Source organism: Hyperolius riggenbachi, chromosome 6 (assembly GCF_040937935.1).
Source record: "Hyperolius riggenbachi isolate aHypRig1 chromosome 6, aHypRig1.pri, whole genome shotgun sequence".
In the NCBI taxonomy this organism is placed as follows: domain Eukaryota; kingdom Metazoa; phylum Chordata; class Amphibia; order Anura; family Hyperoliidae; genus Hyperolius; species Hyperolius riggenbachi.
In genome coordinates, this window is record NC_090651.1 from 315,990,991 (window position 1) to 316,008,414 (window position 17,424).

General features: G+C 43.8%; 1 protein-coding gene across 5 annotated transcripts in view; it reads right to left on the minus strand.

The window, feature by feature from the left end:
* Positions 1-944: 944 nt before the first annotated feature.
* Positions 945-17,424, minus strand: part of CPT1C (carnitine palmitoyltransferase 1C) — a 103,933-nt gene continuing 87,453 nt past the window's right edge. For all 5 annotated transcript variants that reach the window (XM_068241339.1, XM_068241340.1, XM_068241342.1 and 2 more), the window contains exons 14-19: positions 13,564-13,728; positions 9,635-9,769; positions 4,539-4,691; positions 4,342-4,455; positions 2,084-2,176; positions 945-1,114 (exon numbers count right to left, since the gene is read on the minus strand). In XM_068241339.1, coding sequence (XP_068097440.1) covers positions 1,037-1,114; positions 2,084-2,176; positions 4,342-4,455; positions 4,539-4,691; positions 9,635-9,769; positions 13,564-13,728 — 738 coding nt within the window. In that variant the 3' untranslated portion in view covers positions 945-1,036. The remainder of the gene's footprint in view (positions 1,115-2,083; positions 2,177-4,341; positions 4,456-4,538; positions 4,692-9,634; positions 9,770-13,563; positions 13,729-17,424) is intronic.

Consider the following 17,424-nt stretch of genomic DNA (forward strand, 5'->3'; position numbering starts at 1 on the left):
CCTAAGCCTTCCTAATGGTTCACATGGGCATGCGGAGGTTGCTGCGTTCGTCACTCAAGCGCCCTCCATTCAAATAAATTGAAGCTCTGTAAAATCCCTATGGTTTTTTGCATCATTCATATAATTAAAGCTCTAGATTGTGTTGTTTGGTCTCGTCCTGGACACTATGGCTAAGTTCAGCGTTTTTGTGTCCCCCAGGGGGGCTCAAAATGGGATGCTACAACAGAATGGGGGAACCGATGAGAAACGCTTTACTGCTCAGTTGCAGAAAAGCGTTTAGCGCCAGTTAAAAGAGACGCCGGCACAATCCCTTGTGAACCGGCTCTAAGTATGATAGATGGCTTCACTAGCCAATAGGGAATCTGACTAGCCCAAATCACTTATCAGCCCATATCTTTGGCTCTGCTGATCATTTTTACTTGTCTTTTTATCGTATTCTCAGACTTGAGTTTCCCATTATGACAGGCTTGTTTTAAGGGGTGGTTTGTACAAATTTGGCAGGTAAAAAAAATGAAAAAAAAAATTAGGAAAAATAAGGAAAATTTTGCATTGTTTTGCAGTACACTTCACTAGAATAAGCTATTTATAAGTTACACTGAACATATAAGGCACCAGCTCACACACTGAACTCATCTGACCTCCAGCATCTCAGGCGAGAGAGATGCTTCTTCACATTGCATGTCATACATGGATCAGCACAAGTATGCTTGTGTAAGGATTTAGAGAACTCCACCTCTTGAGTTATACTAGGATTTCTCTTAGGACATTGTTTCTTTGTACGCAAGAAGCTTGGCAAATGAGAATTGGTGATGGGATTGTTCAGTTGCGATTGTACTGCTACTCGGGTACATGTGGGATCTCACATGTAAGGCAGTGCTAACACAATATTCATCATGCGCTCCGGGTTATGGTCGATCATCGTGAGTGTGGACAGAAAACAATGGTCCCTGTATTTGCAGCAGATTATTTGCATCTTTTTCTTGCTCCTGGAGTATAACTCACAGCTGATTGAACGGCGGGCAGGAGTGGAAAAACACTACTTCTTCTCCAGCTTGAACAGGCTCAGGATTTCCAAGAGGGAGTCTCGGATGTGCTTCCCAAAGCGGTGAGAGTCCTGCAGAGAGAATCAAGGTCAAGTCTCAGACAGTGCAGAGAACAGGAGTGTTAACAGGTAACAGAATCAGTAGGTAGCCTGAGGGAGGGTGCTACATATATTAAGCTATATGTATTTACAGTTACATAAAGGATTTTGCACTCATTGACCTCTTATGTAGTTTATGGCCAATATCTATGGCATAGTCTGTGTGTGGGGTGGGGGGAGGGTTTCTTCCATCCTCCTTGAGCCCACTGCTGCTGCCCAGGCTCCTCTTTTTAGTGACCACACTCCCATCTGTGTAGGAGCACAGGGGCATGGGTGAGTATGCAAATACATGCAGCTTGAAAAAGGACCAATCAAATTCCATCTTGGTGGCATTCGATTGGTCCATTTTCAACCGCATAACTATGCACTGAAAATGTCCTTGAGCCCACTGCTGCTGCCCAGGCTCCTCCTCTTTTTAGCAACCGCACTTCCATCTGTGTAGAGCACATTTGTACTGGGCATAAGTGGTAATTCCAAATTCCATCTTGGTCGTATCCAATTTCAAGCTACATAAATTTGCATTCAAAAAACATAATTCTGACTCAATTTGGTATTATTCTCATCCCAATCTATTATATTGTAAATGGGAGAACAAAATTGGTAGGGTTTACTGGCCTACTGTAAGTCTAGCAAGTAGGTTACAGAAAGGAACATTTATTGAACATGTCTAAAAATCAAGTACATAAACATCAATAAAACATGGATTCTATGATCATGTCAATACAACAGCGCAATATGCAGCCAATCTAGAATAGCAATGTCTCCTGGATGCATTATGCAACTAACGTGACTCAGAACAGACCTGCTGCAAACACAGCTGCCTCCTCAGCCAGAAGTCTTGTGAAAGCCCTGCTTTTTTTGCACAAATTTTCAATTTAGCACAGTTGAAATGTTCAGTGATGGGGACTGGTTTGTAGAAACAGAAGGGTGGGAGATACTCACTGTCTCGTGGCTGGAGAATTTGCAGGAAATGTGGAAGTTGATGAGATGCTCACCGACTATAATGTAGGAGACCCCATATCCATCATCAGCCACCTGGAAAAACAGGAAACAGAAGCAGAGACACTGAACACTGGAAACTATCTTCCTGCGACCCAGCATATTAGGGCTAAACACAGAAGAAATACAAGCTGCTGACCAGACATATACACACTTGAAGAGAACCTGTGAGCAGAAAAACCTCCCCTAGGGGGTACTTACCTTGCCTCGGAAAGGGGAACACTGAAGAGGCTTCCGCCCTCACAGACTCCTTCCACGCTAGGTCCCCAGACACAAGTAAACATAAATAATCCAGCCGTGGATGCACACAGGCATAGTAGCGGCTTTTCTCTGGGGCTTTGGCGGAAATAAATGAGCCTGATTGGGTCCGCTCTACAGCACAGTTGGCTATTTCCGTCTGGAGCACATCGGAGAGCCGCTAGTACGCCTGTGCGGTGCGTCACTGGATTATCTTTGTTCTAGAGCCCAATGACTGAGCCTGTGCGCATTTTCGGGGGATGCCAGCGCTGGTTCGGAGGTATCGAGGAGGATGGAGGAATCCTCTTTAGGATCCAGAGGCTTCCCCCTCCCGAGGTAAGTACCCCCTAGGGGCACATTTTTTCACTAGACAAATAAAATACAAGACAAATAACACGTATATCGCGCTTTTCTCCTGGCGGACTCAAAGCGCCTGAGCTGCAGCCACTAGGACGCGCTCTATAGGCAGTAGCAGTGTTAGGGAGACTTGCCTAAGGTCTCCTACTGAATAGGTGCTGGCTTACTGAACAGGCAGAGCCGAGATTCAAACCCAGGTCTCCTGCATCAGAGGCAGAGCCCTTAACCATTACACTATCCAGCCACTACAGGTACATTTTAAGCTCTATTGAACATAGGAGTTATCAGCAATCAATGCAAACTGAAAACATCCCTGTTTAGAAGACCAAATTAAACATTCTATTTCAGGCATAACCAAGCATTACATAATTTGTGGTAACAAGGATGTGATGATGGCTATGGTAAAACACACAACCAGTACATCTTTTCCTACTGGTATCTGCACTTTCTATGGTGTTGTTGTGTATAAGACCCTCATACTGTGCAGCACCTAAATTAGCAGATGGGACTTCCAGCTTTATTTACAAGTAATGCAGAGAAACCAAATATTCGTGAAGACCTCATCCTTTAACACATTCGATCTCTATCATTTGTAACATTTAAATGGTCAATTTTTCAAGCTGCATACATTTGCATAAAATTACAATAAATTATGCATTAACTTGGAATTACCAGTAGCTGCCTACACACACACATTCCAAAGCAGAATGACAGCCTATTGCAATTCACATGTGGGGAGGGATATTGGGGGGAGGTAGCACCTGTAGCATTTTCCAGACATAGCACCCGAATCTCCTTTTCCACGCATTGGCACAGCGGGGGATTGGGATGCGATTTTGGATTAGCATAGGTTATTAGTGAGATTTAGTCCAGCTAGGTCCCACTAGAAAGAAACTGTCATTTGCATACCTGAATTCATATCCCTTTTAGGATGGGGAGGAAAAAAAGCAACACAGCCTAGTTTTATGTAGGAATCATAGTGTACATACAACATATTTATCTCATGTCATATATCGGTTGGGTTATCCTTTAATATTGGACACTTAAAGACACAACGTGCCTCTTTTACATTTAGTCTGATGTTGCTCTTTGAACAACTGGACTCCACCTTACAATGAAGAATTACCTTAAAGAGAACCTGAACTGAAAATAAAAAGTTAAAATAACCATACACAGGTCATACTTACCGCCTGTGTAGTCTACTCCTCAATCTCTTTCTCCTCTCCTGCGTCCTTTTTGTCCACTGTGATCAATGGAGTTCTCTGTCCTCCATTTTAAAAATGGCCATTACCCCATAATCGCTTCCTGTTAAACTGTAATAGCACCCACTTGGTCCATAGGGAAACATGGACATTACCTTGCACATTCAGTTGTAACTAACAGCTGCTGATACATAACAGACAGCAACTGGTATATTTCAGTTCTGACAAAATATTGTCAGAACTGGAAGGGATCGCTGTAAGAAGAAAATGGTGAGCTTTTGAGAGGAACTGACAGTGAGGTTTGTATGTAATATTCATTTGCAGGTACATCATGTGTTTATTTTAAATAATTAAACTTGCTTCAGGTTCCCTTTAAATATGAAGCACAGAATAATATTAACTTACCGGCCCGAAGCCACCTCCACATGAGACGTATTCCGGGTGATTTACCAAATCAAAGAGCTCCACTAGCTGGATAGGGGTCTGGCTGGTGGAGAGGCGCCATGGCTCAGAAAGCACCTAGGCCGGAGTAGCAAAACACACAATTACCAACAAGGCTGTGAACAACACTACAGTCCAGCCAAGAACACGTTGGTGTTTACCTCTTTCAGGAAAGGTGAATCCACCCCCAGGTACTTAGATACTACATACAGACAGAAGAGATGTCTATCTATGCCGGCTCCGGTCATTGCGTTTCTATAGAGTAACTGGTGCTTCTCTGCTGCTAGTCTGAACAGCTTCAGCCTTTCCTCATCCTAAAAGACAGAAATATGAACACAAACCTGAGTTACAGTAAACAGTGTTTTAACACCTATTAACACCATATTTCTTAGAAAAGTTTCACTGGCATTAAAGTAAACCTTAGTGACCCAGAGACGGCGAAATCCAACGTTTTCTTCTTACCCGGGGCTTCCTCCACATGGATGCGTCCCTTACCGTCCTCCAGTTGCCCGCCGTTCAGTGGTAATCAGCTCTGTGAACTGGCTCAGTCATCTCCAGTCTGAGTCAGCCGGGTTTTTTGCACATGCGCGGACCTTCTGCCTATGCGCAGAAGACCCCGGCTGATGTCACTGAGCTTGTTACCGAAGCCAATTACCGCTAAACAGAGGACCACGTAAAGTGGAAAAAAACTTTGGGTTTCACCTTGTAGGTCTCTTGGTTTTCTCCAGGGCCTCTCCATTGTGCCCATTCGAAAGCTCGCCAACTGGTCCAGTCGCGCACTACAGCACATATGCTGTCCCAGCCGTGTGCCTCCTCAATCGTGCTCCTGTGGCACCGAGAATTCTGCGCATGCAGCAACAAGTCTATCCAAACTGTGCAGATGCAAAATGCTCCCGTTTACGAGATAGTGATCAAGGTGGCGTGGGGCCAGGATAGGGGCCAGGATAGCGCATGCGCAGTAATGCACAACTCAGTCAGTTGTGGACTTTAATTGGGCTGACAGCAGCAAAACGAAGGGGACAATGAGGGACCAGAAAGCAAGGCTATGGAGTCGGTACAAAGATCATCCGACTTCTCAGTTTGACTCCGACTCCTCTAATCTACAGCAGCCTGATCCTGATATCCAGAACCCTTTGAAAAAGGTAGACGAAACAGCGCTGTCAGGGCTTTTGGATTTATGAGCTAGGTTTCACTTGGACATTGTTGTTTCTGCTAGTCCTTGATATGCATGCAGTTTGTACCATTGCCTCGACTTTTGGACTTAGCATATACAGTATATCTTTTGCTTGTGTGAACCTGTCATGATCTATATATTTTGTATAACCACTGTGTCAATAGCTGCTGATGTTAACAGGCAATACCAGCCTCATATGCTTGTAATTCTCTTGTACCTTATCTTCTTAATACAATTTAATCTTTGAGCAAATCACTATCTGGTGTGCGGATCATTTTATATAGATTTTGTAATTATTGTTGTGGTCCAATCCACGATCCAGCACCCATGTTAGCCTCATAAAAGTTTATTGCTATTTTATGCAAATTTGTGCATCAGGTGTGCAGACCTTTTTTTGATCAATTCCTCTAATTTAAAGAGAATCATTTTGTTGATTGAAAGTATGTAACATAAAAAGGCATTTAAATACTGCCAAAGCTTAAGATATATTAAGCTAGTTAAAGATATATTAAGAGGACATCTGCTTTTGGGAACAAAAAGTTCTTGGCCAGGAAGCAGACATTCTACCCTGTTGGCCATCTCGACCTGTCAATGCCAATGTGAATTCTCCGGCACATCTGCATAATTAGATATACCATACTGCCTAGTAAAAAAAAAAAAAAAAAAAAAAAGAAGGCAAAGAAAGACCAGGGCAATTTTCTGCAAGGGCTGGCGTTATGCACTGGAAACCAGCTGATAAGGAGTTCCAATGAAACTTACTACGCAGACAATGGCCTCAATTCACTAAGCTTTATCAAACACTTTATCAAACGTTTGATAATTTACCTCATGGGTAAAATCTCATTTTGAATTCACTAAGATGTTATATATTTATTGAATGTTTCATCGATAAAACATTCAATCAACCTATAACACCTAAGTGAATTCAAAATGAGATTTTACCCATGAGGTAAATTATCAAACGTTTGATAAAGTGTTTGATAAAGCTTAGTGAATTGAGGCCAATGTGTTGGGGCATTCTAACGTTTAAGCATTAGTGTACCTCTGTGTTTTCTATGTTCACCAGAGACACACTTTAACAAACTAAGCATATTGCTGTAGAGTAGCGATTAAATAGAATTGAAAACCAGCCCTTGGTAGGAGTACATGTAGAGGGTGCAGTCAGGAACAAAGAATATCCATCAGGCCCTAGGCCAGTGATGGCTAACCTTGGCACTCCAGCTGTGACAAAACGACAAATCCCATCATGCCTCTTCCTCCCTGAGTTACACTTAGAGCTGTCAGAGTATTGCAGTGTCTCATGGGACTTGTAGTTCCACCACAGCTGGCGTGCCAAGGTTAGCCATCACTGCCCTAGGCAATCTAATTGTGGGTGCATCTAAATTCATTCTTCATGTATGATCTGAACCAGGTTTACAGGAGAATAGACATCACCTCTGGGTGCAATGCACGCAATATTCTCAGTGGAGTAACAGCTATGCAGGGAGTGCATATACCCAGGGCCAGGACAAGGTCCTCCAGCACCCAAGACTGAGACACCAAAGTTCGCCCCTTCAGCCCTCCCACCTCAGCCGTCACACACTGAATTGCTATTAGAGTAAGAGATGCCCTAAGGCCCCCAACACTTTAATCTCTAGTTATCTGCCATGTATTCCTATTCCTTATTTCTCTCTGCTTCAAACACAATAGGGGAATGATAGCTGAGTGTGTTGTGCGCCCCTCCTACACTGCGCCCCGAGACTGGAGCCTCTCTAGCCTCTACCATGCATATGCCTTTTCTGTACACTAGCGGGCGCACATGCGCCGGGGTCATGCATGAGGTCATGCGTGACTCCCGGCAAACGTGCGCTGTAGGTGTACAGAGACGGAATGGATGCAGGCAGCGGTATGGAGGACCCGGCTGTTCAGCATACAGTGTCCCTGCCTAACGCTGTCAGTGAAGAGGAGCGTGCTGCGGGAGCCAGGAGGAGAGGACATGCAGGAGAGGATCGCTGACTGAGCCAGGGGGAGAGCACTGCGGCTGCAGGAGCAGGTCAAGTATGAAAGTGTATTGTAGTGTAGTTTAGCCAGCATAGTTTAGTGCAGTACAGTGTAGTTAATTGGAGTGTAGTTAAGTGCAGTGTAGTGTATTGCCGTGTAGCTTTAGTTGGTGGGCACTAGTGATCAGTGTAGTGTAGTGTATTGCTGTGTAGCTTAGTTGGTGGGCACTAGTGATCAGTGTAGTGTATTGCTGTGTAGCTTAGTTGGTGGGCACTAGTGATCAGTGTAGTGTAGTGTAACTGGTAGGGGCAACAGAGCTTAGTGTAGTGTAGCTGGGCAGTGTAGTGTACAGAGTAGTTTAGAAACAGTTTTTTGGGGAGGTTAAAGGTCCATAAGAGACCCCTGCAGTATAGAAACACCTAGGTTTAGTTGTTTTTTTTTTCCTCCTGATTTTTGCCCTCTAAACCTAGGTGAGTCTTATATGCCGGAGCGTCTTATATTCCGAAAAATATGGTACAAGTTCTGTAACTATAATCTACTATCTGAGGAATGGAACATTTTGGCATATTTTTTTTTTTAACTACAGTTTCAACTTATTAGGAGTTGGTACTTTTTTTTTTTTACGACACAGATTTCTAACAAAAATGACTCCGACTCCTCGACTCCAACTCTGCAGCCCTGCTTGAAAGACTGCAGGGGGCTGGAAAAAGCACCAGGTAAGTAAAAGTCTTAGGTCCACTTTATCATTGTCATAAGCAAGGTCCACGAATTGTGAATCTAAATGTCCACAACAATAAATAACATTTTTATGCACATAAATAGCAATTAGAGGCGCCCCAAAAGGACACAAAAGATTGTCTTCCTTTTCTTTTAGGTCAACAACCTTTGCAGCCGTGTTAGGGATAGGACCCTCCTTCCTCCACAAATGCAATGTCACGTATAATCACAGCGCCAGGGTTTATGTTGCCATATGGATAATCCACCTCCAGAGTCCCCTCCTATATCCTGGGTATTTTGATATATGCTCAGTGCAGCCCAGTATAGGGAATAAAAGAAAAGAGAGGGGTGCTCTCAGTGGATACTATTCAGACAAAATTTATTCAAAATGCTGGATAAAATATGTACATAGTCACTCACATAATGAGGGTCCCAAACCAATTAGGACCCTCTCCGGCTAGATCACTTTCCACCCCTGTGGTACTCACAATGTACTCAGCAACAAAATGGTAACGATCTCAGCTGCATAGCCCGCTCTCGTCCCGACTAGTTTCGGCCTTTCGCCGTCATCAGGGGATACCTGACTAGTTTCGGCCTTTCGCCGTCATCAGGGGGTCCTAATTGGTTTGGGACCCTCATTATGTGAGTGACTATGTACATATTTTATCCAGCATTTTGAATACATTTTGTCTGAATAGTATCCACTGAGAGCACCCTTCTCTTTTCTTTTATTCCCTATACTGGGCTGCACGGAGCATATATATCGAAATACCCAGGATATAGGAGGGGACTCTGGAGGTGGATTATCCATATAGCAACATAAACCCTGGCGCTGTGATTAAACGTGACATTTTTATGCACATGGTCACATACTGTACATCTAATCAGACTCAAACGTTTTGTTCTAGTAAATCAGCAATAATTAAAGAGAATCTGTACTTTAAAATTCTTACAATAAAAAGCATACCATTCTATTCATTATGTTCTCCTGGGCCCCTCTGTGCTGTTTCTGCAACTCCCTGCTGCAATCCTGGCTTGTAATTGCCAGTTTTAGGCAGTGTTTACAAACAAAAGACATAGCAAGTGATAGGCTGAGAGTAGCTCAGTGTGTGAGTCATACAGAGTGTACAGGGGCCTGGAGAGGTTGTGTATAGCTTCTATCCAATCACAAGCAGCACAGCATATTCCAGCCTGACTGCCTCAGCCCGACAGAGGAGAGAAGATTAGATCGTATAACAGAGATAATACAGCCACTGTGCAACTAGACAAGGCTGTAGTTAGACAGAGCACATTAGAACAGGTATAGGAACGTATAGGATAGAAGAAATAAGGATGAAAATTTTGTTACAGAGTCTCTTTTAAAAAATAAATAAACTTAATACTTACTGTTTTTGTTGGATCAGTCATAGACTTCACAAAATTTGAGGACTCGATGGTACAAGACCGCACAGTCTCTGTTCTTCCTTCTCTGAAAAGTCGGGTCATGGAGGCCTCATATGTTAGACAGAATTTTCCTTTGTCCTGAAATCAGCAGGAACTTGTGTTAATATTGTTGGGTAGCAAGTGGCTAAATCCTGCACATGCTGGCAGGTTAAGTCAAGTTTACATGTATATTAGTCTTTACTATGCCACAAGTCCCCAAGACGAATATTTTTTTCTTTTGTTTCTTTCAGGGTTTAAAAGATCATACAATTTAGGCCTCTTTTCCATGAGCATCTGAAAGAGGAGTCTTCTCTGCCTGATAGCTGCTCTCTGGCACTTGCAACTGGCACTTGCTAATGCTAATATATTTTGGGAACTGCATAGGAAAGACAAACACTCTGGGAATGGCAAATTGAATCGGCAAGTATCTTCCACCAACAACACCGTATGGACCAACTATGCACTGGGGTAGTAGTTGCTGGTTTAGAAGTACAGTTCAGGTTTACTTTTAATGTAAAATCTCTAACTTGCTACAATCACATTTGGCAGTCATAATTCAGTAGTAGGCTTTTAGGTTACTTGTAGATCAATAGAAGGACCCATAACTTCAAGTACATCTGAAATGAGAGAGGGATATGGATGCTGCCATATTTAATTCCTTTTAAACAATACCAGTAGTCTGACAAACCTACTGATCATTCCAGCAGGGCAGCCAGGCAATTTGCATTGTCTAAAAAAAATGCATATGGCAGCCTCCCTATCCCTCTTAGTTCAGGTGTGCATTAAAGTGTTATTTTTGGTCAGGCATAAGATGCAATAAAAAAACAGCCCCCCAATTCCTTATTACCCTTATAGTTATGGTACCTGATTTTGACCTAAAGTAATGTCATCTGTGTGAAAATCACAAATCTCCACCCAATGGTCATAGTCAGCTTGTACTGGAAGCAGTCATCTTGCACAATAATATTAAAGTCGGTTCAATTAGTAAACAGAACATTACTAATTTACTAATCGCACAGCTTTGCACCAGTACCTTGCACATAGAATTCAGTATAGAAAACTCAGTGACTGATAAGGCTCCAAGTGGAAGACAAAAATGAACCTATTAACCCTTTTAGGCACTTTCTGTTAATACAAGAGTTTGTTAAAATGATAGTGGTTTGACTAATCTAATTGAAGCAGAGTGGAAATTATGTTCGTAATACCACTTTAACGTAGTAATCCATGGCACTATTCTTACAAGCCCCACACACAGCCATACCTTGCCCTGATGAAGGTCAAAACAGCCTGAAACAGCTGTCTGCATTTGGAGCATATGCCTCTGTAATGCTAAAAGCTATAGATGTTCTGTAAACAAGTAGCTACAGATTTAACACTTGGCTTACACGTGCATAAAGGAGTGATTAGCAAGGCTCCACCCACTATCCTGGAGTGATGCATTGTGGGTGTTGCATCTCACACATGTATAAGATGGCACTTCTAAATTCCTCCAAGAAGGCAAAACTACATTGCTATACAGGAAAGAGTCCAACAAACTATTTTTTGATATAAAAAAAAGTAAAATAAAGTCACATATATTGATGGTGTAGGACTGTCACTTGTACCAGAGCTATTACATACAGATTGTGAGGTTTCTCTAACATCTTATATGGGGATGTCGCATCCACAATGGACTCCAAGCAGTGCCTGCTAGCACTCTTTCCTCTGTTCATGAATTAATAAGAAAATGTATTTATATCTGGAACTCTGCATTTTTCCTGTAAATTAGCTGCTAAATGTTGGCTGTCACATCATGTCCCAGCAAAAACGAATCTGGCATCAACCTGTCAACACTTCTACATCAAATTATGATTTGAAAAACACAGGAACGTGTCAACAAAGCTCCAAAGCATATGGAGATTGGCTTAAAGGGAAAGGACACTGCTGGCTAAAACTCCACAATTAACCTTTGTTTTCCTTGTCTAGCCGTTTCATCTGGATATTAACTGCAGTCTGCAGCACCTCCTGCTCTGAAATCGGCCATTTCCTATCTGTCAGGGTGTGGCCTACGGGCAGTCAGGATTGACTTCTACATAGGAAAACCATGTTGTATACAAGCACCTTGATGCTGCAGGCCAGGTTATTGGGGCAGTAATAATCACTTCTCTTTACATGCACTCTATAGACGTTTATGCTGCCTAATGCCTGGTATACATAAGGAGATTTTCTAACAGATATACTGTCAGATCAATTATTTCCAACATGTCCGATCTGATTTTTAATCGATTTTCCATTCACGTCTACGGAAAATCGATCAGAAATCAGATCAGACATGTTGGAAATAATCAATCGGGCAGTAAATCTGCCAGAAAATCTCATTGCGTGTAAAAGGCATAAAACAATTGTTCATGAGCTTTCTGGCTGACAGTTTAGTAATAGTGACTGTACAGGTGGTCCCGAACTTACAAACAGGTTCAGTTCCGGAAGACTGTAACTTGAATTTGTAAGTTCAGTCCTTTAGACATTAGTAATCATTAGCTGCTCAGTGTACTTCAGTGTAAAAGCATGTAGGGGAGGAGTTTCAACAGAGTGGGTGGTTCCTTATGTGCCAGCGGTCACTCAGTGACCATTAATGTTACTGATAGTGTGTTGTAGCCTGAAGCTGATATAGAGCCTGTTTATTGGCTGCACACAGAATACCTCCTCCTGGACCCCATAATCTGAATACTGTAACCAACTGAAGAACTCTGATCTCGTGACCAGATCAATGATCGATCATTATAGGTATTTTGCTATTTTATTACAATGGGAATGTGGTGGAATAAATAAGGGACCTGTTACAGTAAATAAAGAGATTTTTATTATGTTCTTGGACTCAAATTGTAATCAGCTAGTTTTGAATTACTAAAACTTTCAGCACATTTCTTAGTATACAAACACCGTATCATTAATATTATGTATTGGATTTATATAGCACCAACATATTACGCAGAGCTGGACAATAAACAGTGTTCTCCCCAGGCTCTTTTAGCCGGGTGCTCCACTCGGCTAGTTTTGGTGGCCACCCGGCTGTCTTCGGCTCACCTCCTCCTATGCTGTAAGCAGAGTTGCTCACAGAAGCACTGGCCCTGCATTCTCATCTCGCCCCACCCGGCTACTTTTTCATGCCACCCGTCTGGAGAAAATTTCTGGGGAGAACACTGATAATAAGGTTACAGACAATGATAATAGGGGGTGACAACACAACACAGGTAATACGCAAGAAACACAATGCCAGATCATACACTGGAGTAGAAGTCCCAACAATACAAGTTAACATTATTCTGTGAGTAGAATGCACAATAAAGTATGATGCACATGGAGGGAGGGCCCTTCCAAAGACTTAAAATCTAGAGGGAGAGGGTGGTGACACAAAAGGGGAGGGGCTACATCTGGAGTAGAGTGAGGGCAGCGGTGAGGTGGGGTAAGCCTCCTTGAAAAAGTGAGTTTTGAGGGTTTGTGTGAAGGAGATGATAAAGAGGGTAAGCCTGATGTGCAGTGGGAGAGAGTTCCATTCATTGACCAACCCTTCAATCAGTGAAATCATCATTACACACATCTTGGGCCACAGCAATGTAAAGATTACAAGACAACACATAACAGACTCTGAACCCCACAGATATGAATTTATTTGCAGTTTGTGTCTTTCGAGGTGCATATGAAGAACGCAATTGTACCTCATGCTAAAAAGTGTTCTGAAATGTATTGTTATTTTTGACAGTTGCCATTTTATTTCACCTCTTACTTAAAAATAAAACAAATCATTTTGTGTTACTACTGGTAACACAATCTCTGTTACGCCCACATGAAGCATAAGGTACAAAGCATGGATGAATGTTTAGTGAGATGGAGAATAGAGAGTGACCAGGCCTCACCTTGTAGTGCGCGAGCTGAAGAGCGATCTGGATGAAGGCATCTGGACTGGTCTTACATTTCTTTATCAAGCCTTTTCCAAACTCTTTGAAGGGGTAAGTATGAAAATCCACATCATCTGCCAGTTCTTGGGCCACTTTCAGGGAGCTCTGAATGACTTCCTGACACTGTGAGAACAAATAAGACAGTAATAATGTTAGAATGGCGGGAGTAACCACCTGCACTAATGAGAAAATTGCCACATCCCAAGCTTATAGAGCTGGTAGGAAGGCTGAGCTGTGCATGTGGAGGTCTCTGCAGATTAAACTAAGGTAACAGCTGTCAGATTGGGTGTGACAAATCACTTGTGAGGTAGGGCCGGTTTACATGGCTTTTTGCTGGCGCATTTGGCTGATGCAGAAAGCTTTCCTGCAAACAAGCAGAGAAGCGATTGGCATCAGTTCCCATCATTTCGTTGGTGTGTTTCGAGCCCTTTGAGTGCTGCGTTTAGGACCGGAAAGGCTGGTAATTTAATAGTAAAAAGTGCTTCCATTCATTTGAGTGGACAGCGCGAAGCAACCGTGCGTTTAATGCCCGTGTGACCCAGGGCAGCATACATGTGAACTGAGATTTCTATTTTATCACCAAAAGTGGAATATTACTTTAACCACTTGACATCTAAGGGATTTTCACCCTTAAAGTGGATCCGAGATGAACTTTTATGCATTGCATAATTGTGTTCCTTACATATTGTTTATAAGGCATTCCTCAAAACACATACTTTTTTGTTTTACTACTCTAATTCCCTATAAACTAAACAAGCCTCGCCCACAGCTTCTCCAAAACGCCAAGGCACTCAGACCCATGTACCAAGGGCTTATGGGAGCTCAGTCTGGGCAGGAGGAGGAGGAGGTTACTAGCCAGAGATTTCAGAGGCACAGGGGAGGGGTGAGTTAATTTTTCACAGGTTAAGGGGTGGAGATGCAGTTGCATATTACCTGTGTAATGATGACAAACAGAACATGGCTGCCCTCATTGTATTACAGGAATAAATCATATTCTGTTGAAGCTGTATGCAACCAGATTTGATGTGTAAACTATCTAAACTTTAGATAAGATATATAGACAAGTTACTTGTTATACTTAGTTTTTAATCTCGGATCCGCTTTAACCTTATGAATCTACGTCCAGCAGGTGGTGCTGCCGTCCTGACTGGACGTTGATTCAACGTCCGCGCTAACGAACCGTCCAGACGCGATCGTGCACACTGGAGAGGGGAGATTAAGCTGTCATATGACAGCTGACATCTCCCCTCAGCGATCAGCAGCCATCGTGTATGCCAGCGGATCGTAGTAATCACTTTGACAGCTGCGGCGGTAGGGGAGAAAGAAGAGGATCCACTCACCTCCCTGCCATTCCCGCGACAAATCGGCGCTCCCCACCGCTCTGGCCAGCATCTCTGCTACTTCTGACATCAGCGCCGGGTCCCGGCTTGATGACGTCATCAAGCCGCGACCCGGAGCTGAGCGGCAGTAGGAGCAGAGATGCCGGCCGGAGCAGAGGGGTCCGCTGCGGCTCGTCGCTGGAGCCTGGAAGGTGAGTGAAAGCAGCTGCTGAATGGGGGAAACCTGACCACACAGGGGGACACAGCCCAGCAAGACCCTGCAGGGATCCGGCTGCCCTAACCCCCCAAACGCCCCCCTTTCAGCAAAAACGCCTGGTCCTTAAAGAGTCTGAAGCGAGAATAAATCTCGCTTCAGACCTCATAGATAGCAGGGGCACGTGTGCCCCTGCTAAACCGCCGCTATTCCGCGGCTTAACGGGGGTCCCTGATCCCCCAAATCTCCTCCGTACAGCCGGAGAGCGCTTCCTGGTTGGGGCAGGGCTAACCGCCGCAGCCCTGCCCCACGTGCGTCTGTCAGCACGTATCTCCGCCTCTCCCCCGCCCCTCTCAGTCTTCTTTCACTGAGAGGGGCGGGGGAGTGGCGGCGATGCGCCGCTGATAGATGCGACTGGAGGCAGGGCTGCAGCCGTTAGCCCTGCCTCCAGGAGCGACCAAATCTGCGACCAAGTGTTGCAGTGGGGGGTTTGGGGGTGAAGGGACCCCCATTTAGCCGCGGGATAGCGGCGGTTTAGCAGGGGCACACATGCCCCTGCTAACTATGAGCTCTGAAGCGAGATTTATTCTCGCTTCAGAGTCTCTTTAAAGAGTAACTGTCAGGCTGCAGAAGCTAATTTAAACCTCTATTCTCCTGTGTTAAACAGTTTAGACGGAAGCCAAAAAGGCAATAGTGAAGATAAAAATCTCTCTTTCATTTGATGTGTGCTTATCAGCAAAGCTGTTAGACCCAAGCTCTTAAGAGGACGCAAGCCGCAAACCATACTGCAAAGCATTCTGGGGCCCTCCCCTCGGCTGCTAATGAGAAGTTACAGGGTCAAGTAACAATAGCATGTAACTTAGTCCAGAGCACAGCACTGATAAATCTCCCAGCAGAGTACACTGCAGGAGTCCGCTATTGTTCCTAGCCACATGGCTAATTAATATTCACTGCAAACTAGTGTTATTCATTACGAGCTTTTCTGTGATCAGGAAGCAGGGAGGACATGACAACACATTTGGCTTCATAGGAGACAGACAAACATGGAGCCTGCCATGAGCTGTCAGGAGCATCATTCTCTGCATATACTATATAAAAATTCTGTGAAATCCAAACGTGGACAGTGAAATGCATATGTAATGTAAGTACAGCCTATATTTAGCTACTGATATATGTGTTTATTTTCTCTGAGACCCTATACCTAACAGCTCCTCTTTAACCACCCTGGCGTTCTATTAAGATCGCCAGGGCGGCTGCGGGAGGGTTTTTTTTAAATAAAAAAAAAACTATTTCATGCAGCCAACTGAAAGTTGGCTGCATGAAAGCCCAACTAGAGGGCGCTCCGGAGGCGTTCTTCCGATCGCCTCCGGCGCCCAGAATAAACAAGGAAGGCCGCAATGAGCGGCCTTCCTTGTTTTGCTTAGATCGTCGCCATAGCGACGAGCGGAGTGACGTCATCGACGTCAGCCGACGTCCTGACGTCAGCCGCCTCCGATCCAGCCCTTAGCGCTGGCCGGAACTTTTTGTTCCGGCTACGCTGGGCTCAGGCGGCTGGGGGGACCCTCTTTCGCCGCTGCTTGCGGCGAATCGCCGCAGAGCGGCAGCGATCGGGCAGCACACGCGGCTGGCAAAGTGCCGGCTGCGTGTGCTGCTCTTTATTTGATGGAAATCGGCCCAGCAGGGCCTGAGCGGCAGCCATCGGCGGTGATGGACGAGCTGAGCTCGTCCATACCGCTAAGATGGTTAAGTGGGGTTAGGCAGCCGGTCCCGAAAGGCTTAAACACCTGAGCAGTTTTCAAATTTCAGCTTTGCGTCCATTCATCCACCAATAACTTTATCAGTACTTATCACACTGAAATGATCTATACATTGGTTTTTTTTTTCACCATAAAGGAGGCTTTCTTTGGGTGGTACTTTTTTCTAAGAATTGTTTTATTCTAACTGCATTTTAATGGAATAAGAAAAAAAAATGGAAAAAATTCATTGTCAGTTTTCGGCCATTCGTTTTAATATAAAACGTTCTACTGTGGATGAAATCTACACATTTTATTTGCCCATTTGTCCCGGTTATGGCAACATTTAAAATACATCCCTACCGGTAGTACCATGCATGGCGCCAATATTTTATTTGGAAATAAAGGTGCATTTTTTTCAGTTTTGCGTCCATCTCTAATTACAAGCCCATAATTTTAAAAATAACAGTAATATACCCTCTTGACATACCTTAGGAACTGAATTTTTTTTTAATATGTAATTGTTTATGGAACTCCAAGAGAAGAGACCCAG